Source organism: Suncus etruscus, chromosome 19 (genome assembly GCF_024139225.1).
Source record: "Suncus etruscus isolate mSunEtr1 chromosome 19, mSunEtr1.pri.cur, whole genome shotgun sequence".
Taxonomy (NCBI): Eukaryota; Metazoa; Chordata; class Mammalia; order Eulipotyphla; family Soricidae; genus Suncus; species Suncus etruscus.
The window spans coordinates 29,671,506-29,684,191 of NC_064866.1; the positions used below are offsets into that span (position 1 = coordinate 29,671,506).

A 12,686-nucleotide genomic window follows, 5' to 3' on the forward strand; every position below is an offset into this window, starting at 1 on the left:
GAGAAAGAAAGAAAGAAAGAAAGAAAGAAAGAAAGAAAGAAAGAAAGAAAGAAAGAAAGAAAGAAAGAAAGAAAGAAAGAAAGAAAGAAAGAAAGAAAGAAAGAAAGAAAGAAAGAGAAAGAAAAAGAGGGAGGGAGGGAGGGAGAGAGAGGGAGGGAGGAAGGAAGGAATAACTACAGAACAATATTTCTGATAAACACAGATGTAGGGGCCAGAGAGATAGCATGAAGGCAGGTTGTTTGCCTTGCATGCAGAAGGGTGGTGGTTCAAATCCTGGCATTCCATATGGTCCCCTGAGCCTGCCAGGAGCGATTTCTTTATATATATGTTATTATTTAAATAACATGATCATAGTTGGGTCACAGTCATAACCAGAACACCCCCCTTCACCAGTGCAACATTACCCCCTCCCCCTTCCTATCCCCTGCCTGTATTCGAGACAGGTATTCTACTACAGTTATTTGTTTTTAAATTCAGTAAGTTGTATTTTTTCCTTAAAGGATAAGAGTAAAAACATATAGTAAAGGTGTGATAGTGGCAATCACCATTGTTTGCATAGGTCCAGAAAAATAGGGAAAATGGGAAAAAATCCTTGACCTGATTACAAAAAGGCCTCACCCCAGAAGTTTATTGGCATAAGATCGACTCTGGATTCCAGGCATACCAGTCCGTCCAACTCGAGTCATTCTCAAGGTCCTGGTGAAACTTTTTCACACTTTAGGTATTGTTGGTGTCAGATTCTTATATTTAAAGACTCTGGATTCTGTGCATTTCTTTCATCGATGTCAGGCTGATGTGGAGCATCCTCTAGTTTCAGCATATCATTAAATGCAGAGCAATCTGCCCTGCATGCAGACTGTTGCTGAGTCGCCTGGGTGTTGGGAGTACTCTTTGGAGTAAGTCAATGCCAAAGGTCTTCTCTGGTAGAGGCTTGGATCCTGGTAATATTATAGACAATTGTGGTTGTTTCCATAAATCATATCCATTGTTCAGGTGTGTGTGGGCGATGCCCATTCTTCTGAGGCCTAAGCCAAATCATTATGCTAATGTTCAGGGTAAAAGGCCTAATTACATTACCAAATTTGTGTTCCCATCTCTATTAGATAAGAACTTGTTTGCATATGCATTATTTTCTCATTTTAATGTGCCTATGCAAAAGAGAAGCAATGCCACAAGATATTGTTGGTGCATCTGGGGGCCGACAAATAAAGTCTAACATTCCCTGTAACTTGGTTCAAACATAAAATCTATACAGAGATACTCTTCTACAAGTATTGCTTATAAAACAGATCTCAAAGGGGGAAAATCAAACAATCAAATAACAAATCCAGTGGGCAAAATTGTCACTATGAGGATGTTCGAAAAGAGTTATAGATGTTAAGGGAATACATCTGCGATATACAAAGGAGATGCACGTGTCCCTTTTATGTTTTAAAAATAGTCAAGAGGGAGGGGGTGTTTCCAAGACATCACTTTGGTCTGTGATTTGGACAAGCAAAGAGCACATGGAGCCATGTCCTCCCCTTCTTGCCTGCTGAAGCTTCCAACTCCCCGAGAGATGTTTGCTTCCTAATTGCTGGAAGTTGAAAGTTCACCAGTCCTCTCCCAGCCCCTTGCAGGAACAAGGAAGCCTGGGGTCTCTTTTAAATTGCACCTCGCTGGAACCCACTTGCTGGGACCCTGAGCAGGTGTCCAGGAATAATCCTGGGGACAGGCAGGAAGGAGAGAGAAGGCTGTGGGGGGCAGCCGAGGCTGCATCTTCACCTTATCTTGGCCAAAAAGCCTACAGCATGGAAACTTTCCGTGACGTGTTACCTGCTGAAGCTTCAAACTCCACCCAAAAAATTACTGTGAAAGATATGTAATCCACCTTGGCCAAAACAAAAATCATTAGTACAGAAAAATGATTAGATGTAGGATAACAAGAAATGGGAGTGAGGGAGTAAAGGAATAAAATGAGCTCCTGGACAGCTTTCAGATTATGACAAGCAGATAAAACACAATGATATCCAAATATTTGTCATTATGTTCAATTATGTTTCAAAATGGACAGGTTTAATAAGGAAACTTTCCTGGTAAGGCCTAAAGCCAGAACCTATTGTGCTGCTATTCCCACCTCGCTGGCTGCCCAGCCATGTGGCCAGGAAAAGCCCTGGAGTTCCGGAGGAAGGAGGTAGAGGGGTGTTGGGGTGACCCATGTCCCACACCCCTTCCTAGGCCTGGTTAAAGAGGCCTTTGGCATGGCGGAGGGCTGCCAAACGCCATGCTGGCAGAACCTTCCGGCTCTCATGAACAGGAGCGATTTCTGAGCATAGAAACAGAAGTATCCCCTGAGCACTACTAGGTGTGACTCAAAAAAAAAAAAAAAAAAAAAAAAGAAAAGAAAAGAAAAGAAAAGAAAAAAAAAGCCAAACCAAAAGAAAACAAAACACAGATGCAAATATTCTCAACAAAATCCTGGCAAATAGTATCTGATGCTTCATCAAAAAATTCATACACCTTGACCAAGTAGGTTTAATTCCAGGAATACAAGGATGGTTTAACATATGTAAATCAATCAACATAATATAATATTGACAAAAGGAAAAATGAAAACCATATGAACATATCAACAGATGAAGAAAAGCATTTGATAAGGTCCAACACCAATTCAAAGTAAAAACTCTTTATAAGATGGAAATGGAAGGAACATTTCTCAATATATTCAAAGCCATCTACCACAAGGCAATGCCTAATATTATTCTCAATGGAGATAAAGTAAAAGCCTTTCCTCTAAAATCTGGTACAAGACAAGGATGCCCCTCTCACCACTCTTGTTAAAAATAGTACTGGAAGTACTTGCTGTAGCAATTAGGAAAGAAAAAAATATCAAGGACACCCTGATAGGAAAGGAAGAACTCAAGCTCTTATTGTTTGCAGATGACATACTATATTTAGAAAAGCCTAACAACTCTACCAAGAAGCTAATAAAAACAGTAAATTCATATAGCAAAGTGTCAGATACAAAATTGACACAGAATAAATGGCCTTATTTTTATTATTTTTTATGGTTTTTGGGCAACACCCAGTGACACTGACTCCTGGCTATGTGCTCAGAAATGGCTCCTGGCTTGGGGAGACCATATGGGACACCGGAGGATTGAACCAAGGTCTACCCTGGGTCAGCCACATAGAAGGCAAACACTTTACCACAATAACACTCCTCGAGCCCCCCTTCTTTTGTCTTTTAAACAATTTGTTAGACTTTATTACTTTTTTTAATATAAAATCTTTAAGCACCATGATTACAAGCATGATTGTAGTTGGGTTTCAGTCATAAACAGAACACCCTCCTTCACCAGTGCAACATTCCCACCACCAATGCCACCCCTCCTTTCCAAAACCTGCCTATATTCAAAGCAGGCATTCTACTTATCTCACTTATTATTTTTTAACAATTTTTATTGTGACCAAAGTGGATTACAAATCTTTCATAGCAATATTTTAGGTATATAGCAGCATTGAACCCAGGGCATTCTCACCTCCAGAGTTGTCCTCCGCCCAACCCTGTTTTCAGCATGCATTCTATATCCCCCTTCTTTGCCCCTGTGCTGCTAGTATAAGTGATTCCCTTTGTGTCTAGTTTGTTGTAGAATGGGTATCTATTCTGCTGTCGTTGGCTTTTCTAATTGGTGGTACTTCTCTGACTTATTAAAGTTGTCATGATAGTTGTTAGTGTAGTTATTTTCCTAACTGCATTCACCACTCTTTGTGGAGCTTCATGTTGTGATCTGGTCTATCTGTCCCTCATCTCTATTGTTTCTGGACATTACTACAATAATGTCCTTATTTTTTTCTTAAAACCCAAAGATGAATGAGACAATTCTATGTCTATCTCTCTCCCTTTGACTTATTTCACTCAGCATGATAAATTCCATGTACATCCATGTATAAGAAAATTTCATGACTTCCTCTCTTCTGATGGCTGCATAATATACCATTGTGTATATGTACCACAGTTTCTTTAGCCATTCATCTGTTGAAGGGCATCTTGGTTATTTCCAGAGTCTGGCTATTTTAAATAGTTGCTGTGATGAATATAGTTGTGAGGAAGGGATTTTTGTATTTCATTTTTGTGTTCCTAGGGTATATCCCTAGGAGTGGTATAGCTGGATCGTATGGGAGCTCAATTTCCAGTTTTTGGAAGAATCTCCATATTGTTTCCATAAGGGGTAAACTAGATGCCATTTCCACCAGCAATGAATGAGAGTTCCTTTCTCCCCATATTCCTGCCAGCACTTATTGTTCTTGATCTTTGTGATATGTGCCAGTCTTTGTGGTGTAAGATGGTACCTCATTGTTGTTTTGATTTGCATCTCTCTGATAATTAGTGACGTGGAGCATTTTTCATGTGTCTTTTGGACATTTATATTTGTTCTTTGAGGAAGTATCTGTTCATTTCTTATCCCCATTTTTTGATAGAGTTAGATTGTTTTTTTTTCTTATTAAGTTCTGTCAGTACCTTGTATATTTTCAATGTTAGCCCCTTATCTAATGGTTATTGGGTGAGTAGTTTCTCATATTCTGTGAGTGGCTTTTGTATCCTAGGCACTATTTTCTTTGAGGTGCAGAAGCTTCTCAGCTTAATATATTCCCATTTGTTTATGTCTTCTTCCACTTGTTTGGAGAGTGCTGTTTCCTGCCTGAAGATGTCTTTAGTCTCAATGTCATGGAGTGTTTTACCTACATGTTATTCTACATATCTTATGGTTTCAGGCTTGATATCAAGGTCTTAAAACCATTTGGATTGACCTTTGTGCGTGGTGTTAAATAGAGGTCTGAATTCGCTGTTTTGCAAGTGGTTAACCAGTTATCCCAACACCACTTGTTGAAGAGGCTTTCCTTGCTTCATTTTGGATTTTTGCCCCTTTATCAAAGATTAGCTGATTGTATGTCTGGGGAACATTTTCTAAATACTCAAGTCTACTCAACTGATCTGAGAGTCTGTCTTTATTCCAATACTATGCTGTTGTAATAACTATTGCTTTTAATACAATTTAAAATTGGAACATTGGTGATGGGAATGTTGCACTGGTGATGGGTGGTATTCTTTACATGACTGAAACCCAAACACAATCATGTATGTAATCAAGGTGTTTAAATAAAAAAAAATTTTTAAATTGGGCAATGTAATGCCTCCCATATTCCTTTTCCCAAGGATTGCTTTAGCTATTTGTGGGTGTCTATTGTTCCAAATGAGTTTCAGGAGTGTTTGATCCATTTCTTAAACTTTCTTTATTGATTGATTGATTAGTGTTTGGGCAACACCCAGTGGCACTCAAGGGTCATTCCTGGCTCTGCACTCAGAAATCACCACTAACAGGCAGGTGGACCATATGGAATGTCAGGAATAAAACTGGAACTCTTTGGGTTGGGTGCATGTAAGGTAAACCCCCTACCACTATGCTATCTCTTTGGTCCCTCAATGGCTTTCTTATATGCAAATAATTATAGAGAAGAAATGGACATTAAAAAAATAATGCCCTTCATATTACTGCCACAGAAACTAAAATACCTTGGAGTCAACTTAACTAAAGAGGTGAAATACCTATACAAAGAAAACAACAAAACACTGCTTCAAAAATAAAAGAGAGAAAAGAAGAGAGTATAAGGAAATGGAGACACATACCCTCTTCATGGACTTGGAGTACTAACATCACTAGAATGGCAACAGTCTCCAATGCATTGTACAGATTAATACAATTACCCTAAAAATATTCATTATATTCTTCAGAGAAGTTGATCAAACACTCCTGAAATTTGGGGCCAGAGTGGTGGTGCAGGCGGTGGGATGTTTGCCTTGCATGCACTAACCTAGTTTGATCCCTCGGTGGGACATATGGTCCCCTAAACCAGGGGCAATTTCTGAGCGATAGCCAGGAGTAATCCTTGAGTGTCACTGGGTGTGGTCTAACACCCCCCAAACAAACACTCCTGAAATTCAATTGGAACATAAACATCCATGAATATCTTAAGCAACTCAGGAAAAGGAATATAGGAGGCATCACTTTCCCCAAGTTTATATTGTACTACAAAGCACTAGTCATTAAAACAGCATGGTATTGGAATAAAGATTCTCAGAACAATGGAATACACTTGAGTATTCAGAAAATGTCCCCCATACTTATAATCTATTCATCTTTGATAAAGAATAAAGAAATGCGAAAAGGAGCAAGGAAAGCCTCTTCAACAAGTTGTGATGGTACAACTGGTCAGCCACATGCTAAAAAGTGAACTTAGACCTCTATCTGACACCGTACAAAAATGTCAAATCCAAATGTATTAAAAACCTTGATATTGGACCCCAAAACGATAAAGTATTAGAAGAGCGCATAGGGAAAATATTCGATGACTTTGAAACTTAAGTCATCTTAAAGGAAGAAACATCGCTGTCAAAATAAGTAGAAGCAGAGAGAAACAACTAGAACTATATTAATCTGAGAGGCTTCTGCACCTCAAAGCAAACAGTAACTAAAATACAAAAGCCATGCACAGAGCGGGAGAAACTATTCACTCAATCCCCCCCCCCCCAATTAGGGGCTAATATAGAAAATATACAAGGTACTGACAGAACTTAACAAAGAAAAAAAAGATCTAACCCCATCAAAAAGTGGGTAGAAGAAATGAACAGGCATTTCCTCAAAGAAGAAATACAAATGGCCAAAATGCACATGATAGAATGCTCCACATCGCTAATCACCAGGGAGATGCAAATCAAAGCAACAATGAGGTATCATCTCACGTCATAGAGACTGGCACACATCGTAGAGAAACAAGAACAATCAGTGCTGGTGGGGATGTGAGGAGAAAGGAATTCTCATTCATTGCTGTTTGGAATGCCTTCTAGTCTATCTTCTATGAGAAAAAATAGAGAGATTTCTCAAAAAACTAGAAATTGAGCTTTCATATGATCCAGCTTTACCACTCCTCGGGATACACCCTAGGAACACAAAAACTCAATATAAAAATACCTCTGCACACCTATATTAATTGAAGCACTGTTTACAATAGCCAGAATCTGGAAACAACCCAGATACCTGACAACAGATGAGTGGCTAAAGAAACTGTGATACATATACATAATGGAATACCATGCAGCCTTTAGGAAAAATGAACTCATGAAATTTTCCTAGACATGGAAACTATTATGCTGAGTGAAATAAGCCAGAGGGAGAGAGATAGATGCAGTATAATCTCACTCCTCTATAGGATTTAAGAAAAATAAAGACATTATATTGCAATTATACTCAGTACAACAGAGATGAGAGGTGGAAGGACCGGGCCACCATATGCAGCTTACCACAGAGTTGTGAGTGCAATTAGAGAAATAACTACACTAGCAACTATCATGACAATGGTTATAAGTGAGAGAAGTAGAATTCCTGTCTCAAATACAGGGAATGTGTGGGGCAGAGAGAGATAGGGGGCATTGTTGGTCAGAATGTTGCACTGGTGAATGTGGGTGTATCTTTTTATGACTGAAACCCAACTGCCAACACTTTTAATCATGGTGCTTAAATAACATTTTTTAAAGATTAAAAATTAAATTTAAAATAATAGCAGATGAGTGATTAAAGAAACTGGTACATCTACATAACAGAATATCTGATGCAGCTATTAGGAAATAAAATAAAGTCATAAAAATGCTTATTCATAGATGATGTGGAGAGTATTATGCTGAGTGAAATGAGTCAAAGGAAGAGGGATAGACATAGAATAATTGCATTCTTTTGTGAGCTATGATAAAAATAAAAGCCATTATGGTAATAATATCCAGAGACAATAGAGATGAGGATCAGGAGAAAGATTTCATGGTAGGGAGCATGCCACAAAAAAGCAGTGAACGCAGTTAGAGAAGCGTCCACTATGACAATGACAATTGGAACTCATCACCATTGACAAGAGCTGGGTGCTGAAAGGGAATAACATGGTATGCATGGTACCACTTCATTAGTAATAGTGTAAACTACTGTAGCAGGTCAGCCCCTGAAGAGGTTGACTGATGGTGGGATGGAGAATGAGGCCCTTTTCTTCCAGCTCGGAGCACGTGTCTGCCACCCTGTCTAGCCCACGGTTCTGAGGTGAAACGGCGGGTAAACAGCTCGCAGACAATCAGGCTCGTGGAAATATTTGCTTTATTCGGATGGACAAAACTGAAGTCCACAGACTCCGATTCAGTTCCAGCCAGCAAAAAAGCCCTCGCCTTCCACAGACCCTTGCTCTTATACTCCAGAGTCAGGTCCCACCCAATGGTGGGATCAGATACCAACCAATGGTGGAAGCAGAATCAGGTCCTACCCTAGGGTGGGGGCAGAATGCCAGGTCACACCCTAGGGTAGGGCACAGATTAGGGTGAGCAACATAGTAATCCCCCAAAATATTTACATACACAACAAACTACCACGTCTAAAAGGAAAAGAGAGAGAGAAAAGTAAAATGCCTATTCCAGAAGCAGGTGGGAGTGAGGTATGCGGGTACATTGGTGGCAGGAAACATGCACTAGTGAAGAGAGGTGTACTTCTATAACTGAAACTCAATCATGAACACTTTGTATCCACAGTGCTTAAGTAAAGTAATTATAAAAATATTTTCTCTCTCTGTTTCTGTTTATCCCATCTCTTTCTTCCTATTTTCCCCTCTGTTTCCTTTCTTAGATGTTACAGGACACAAGCCATTGGGAAAATGAATCATAAGTGAATAGTGAAGAGTTGGTAAAGAGATAGTGGGAAACAGCTGAAATAACCCACACACTTAATTTGTACCTCCAGTGTAGGCCTAGCAAAGAAGCAAAACTAATATTTAACTATGCGAAGCCCTTACCCCCCTTTCTTTATTTCGCACATTTTGGTTAGAAATTTTGGTTAGAAATTTCTGAAAGATGTACTGGTTTTTGGAAGTCAAAAATTCAATTAATCCTATAAAACCTAATATACATCCAATTCAGAAGCTAACATTAATTACAGGTCAGCAGTGAATGTTCAAGGAATAAGAAAATGCTTGCTGGTGATATCACTCTTGGAAGTTATTTTTAATTCATTGTGTAAAAATCTTTGACAGTAGAGACTAGAGTGATAGCACAGTGGGTAAGACATTTGCTTAGACATGACTGACCTGGGTTTAATCCCCAGCATCCCACATGATCCCCCAAGCCTGTCAGGAATAATTTTTGAGTTCAGTTAGGAATAACACCTCAGTACAGAACAGTCAGGTGTGGCCCCAAACCAGAAAACAACAATTTGACATTAGGTGCCATTGTAAAGATAACAATTTCAGAAAAAGTCTCTAGTTTAATATTTTATTTAAATATTATGTAAATATAATATAGACATACTATATTGGTATATTAATAAACATTTTCTAACATTTTTTCAATATAGGCATATTTTATCAAGATATATATATATATTTAATATATAATACCAAATTTAAGTCTGTTGGCATAAGATAAAATACAAGCCACCTTCCAAGTGGCATGTAAGTCTCCAAATAAATTGAATAAGTCTTCTAATTAAGTTTAATAATGTAGCAGTATCATTCATATTTGTAATTTTTCCCTAGGGTTGCTATATGAAAGCTGAACTGTGGTTTCACTCCAATTTCCTATATATTGGAATTATCACCATCTGTGTATGTGTAATTCAGGTAAGAGTTTAATCAGAGAACTATTGTGATGATTGAATTAATTAAGCTATACAAGTTTTTTACTTTGTACAATTTTTTTTTTTTAGAACTTTGACATTAGTTATTGGAGCAATAGCATAGTGGTTATCACTGACCTGGATTCAATCTGTAGCATCCCACATGGTCCCTTCCCCAAACCAGGATATATAGAATATGTTCTATAATTATGAGCTCTTCATATTTAATGATGTTGAAATGCAACAAATAATTTGATTATCAATTTAAATCACACGGAAAATTAGTTGTAAGATATATGTAATCCATTTGTATATATGTAAAAATATACATGCAGGGCCCGGAGAGATAGCACAGCGGCATTTGCCTTGCAAGCAGCCGATCCAGGACCAAAGGTGGTTGGTTCGAATCCCGGTGTCCCATATGGTCCCCCGTGCCTGCCAGGAGCTATTTCTGAGCAGACAGCCAGGAGTAACCCCTGAGCACCGCCGGGTGTGACCCAAAAACTAATATATATATATATATATATACATGCATTTGTAGTCAAATGAAACAACACCAATCAGATATGGGTCAATAGTACAATTGGTAAAGTACTTGCCTTGCATGTGGCCACCAGGATTTGATCCCCAGCATCCCATATGGTTTCTTGAACACCACCAGGAGTAATCCTTGAGCCTACAGCCAGGAGAAAGACCTGAGCATTGCCAGGTGTGGCTCCAAAAGAACAACAAAAGCTATGGAGGAGAACATTATTTTGTTTTCTGGTTTTGCTATTATTGTCATTTTGGCCATACTTAGTAGTGCTCAGGATTGAACCTGGCTATATGCTCAGGGATACCTCTTGGAGGTACTCCAGATTTTCTGAAGAACAATCTGGTATTCCAGGGGTCTAACAACAAATGGTCAAATGTGAGATGAATGTTTTCTCACTATATTCTTTCTGGCACCAGGAGAATACTATTTTGGACTGAAAAAAAAATCTTGTGACAGATAAAACATTCCACCTGAAAACTTAACTTTCTATGCAAATAAAAACTATATGATAAAATTTATAACCCATTTTGTCCTTGTTCCTCTGCTTAATTTGACAAGTCAGGTTAAATGAAAATAGCGCTATGACAACTTGTGATGGTCTTAATATTATGTGAGTTTGTCCATAATATGCCCAAATGCACTGAATATGTCACAGACTAAATAGGACTAAATCAAGGGATAACATAGTGGGTAAGGCATTTGCCTTGCATGCGGTCGGCCTGCGTTCGATCGCTAGCATCCTATATGGTCCCCTAAGCCCTCCAGGAATATACCCAGAACACCTCCTAGTGTAGCCCCAAAACCATAAACAAATAAATAAATAGGACTAAATCAAGAAGCTCAGAAAAAATGATGTATTCTCTATTTAGAAATCAAAACACTGAAGGCCTAGATCCAATGAATGTATCTGTTCATACATGAATGAATGTATCATTCATACAATGTCTGAAGTGCCTGTGCAAAACTTCATTATATAAGCATTAGAAATTCTATTTTTCTTATGAAGATTAAAATGTCTCAACTCCACACTCTACCACTTGATATTACTATCTCTTCACTTTCATTGGAAAGCTACAATAAAAAACCTGCAGGAATCTAATATAATAAGAGGATGTTAGCTTGATGAGCATTTTTATGTCTTTGAGGCCAAGATAAGGGGATTGTGGGAAAGGTGGCATCTTCTATGAAAATCTCACATTTCTTCATTTTCCCCCCTAGGTGTTAGGGATGTCTTTTGCATTGACCCTAAACTGCCAGATTGATAAAACCAGTCAGGCCTTAGGACTATGACCTACTACTGCATTGTGCAGGAGAGACTTGTTTCATCTCTGAAAATCGAAAACAACCATAACATAAAGTACAAAATGATGATCTTCCGGATTGGAGTCTTTTTTCCCTCTATCTCTTCCCACTTTGGTCATCGTTTATACAACCATCAAAGAAGGTGTTGGCCAGTCATTTGCATCTCAGGCAGCAAGTCTTTATTCTCTCACTCAAGACCAGCCACATTCCTCAAGACATAGAGACTACTACCTGTACATTTTCAGATATGAGACACCAAGAAAAACTGATTTAAAAAAAAAAGATCTAAGAGTGGTCCTGGAATGTGAAATTTTGTATATTCCCATTGTTAAACATTTTATTCTACAAATTAAGCAAAAGAAGAGATGTTCTGGGATCAAATTCAGTGTTTCGTGATTATAGCCTTCTGTTTTCTTTTGACTGAGAACTCTTATACCTAAAGAATAAATTTTATTATGAGGTTTCATTAATTTTTTATGAGGTTTCATTTAAATTTGTTATTAAAGGGCCTTAATGACTAATCCTACTACATTATCCCAGAAGAAATTACCCTAGGATTTCTATTTGTTCTTCAACCATATTCTTAGTCATTATTTACATAACCATGGGAGGGAACTAAGCAGGATATGTTATCTCTGGTGGTTTTAATAATAATACATATTCAGAAGAATTACAGTTATTTTTCAGATAGGATTTTGCTAATGTAAGATTCTAACTCTTCCATAAATAATTTTTATCTTAATCACTACATTTTCATTTTTATAACCCAAATATACTTTCCATAGTTAAGCATTTATTGTCCTGCCAGGAAGCCAATTATGTTTGTTGACTATTGATACAAATAAATCAATTCAAAACTTATTGACTGATTTATCCTAGGCTTCATCCTGGGATCTTTACAAAAACCAAAAACTCTAACTATAGAAGACTGACTTCGTCAACTGCAACTGAGCAGAACTTTTTCTAAGACCATAAGAGAGACATTGGAACGGATTGGACAACCAGCATGTCCAGAGCCTGCAGTTTTGACAGTATTTTTTGACAGTATTTTTCATGGGTGGAGACATTCTGTATCTATTAGGCCAATGGAATTTTCTTCCTAATTTCCCCAACGCTTAATATGCCGATGCGAAGCAAACAAACAAACAAACAAACAAAAAGCCACACCTACT

The 12,686-nt window shown here is 38.0% G+C and overlaps 1 protein-coding gene across 1 annotated transcript in view; it reads left to right on the forward strand.

Annotated features, from left to right (window-relative positions):
• Positions 1–11,712, forward strand: part of CD53 (CD53 molecule) — a 29,216-nt gene extending 17,504 nt beyond the window's left edge. Inside the window, exons 4-5 of the mRNA XM_049765852.1 lie at positions 9,598–9,681; positions 11,431–11,712. Of these exons, the coding sequence (XP_049621809.1) occupies positions 9,598–9,681; positions 11,431–11,502 (156 nt within the window). The 3' untranslated portion in view covers positions 11,503–11,712. The remainder of the gene's footprint in view (positions 1–9,597; positions 9,682–11,430) is intronic.
• The last annotated feature ends 974 nt before the right edge of the window (positions 11,713–12,686 follow it).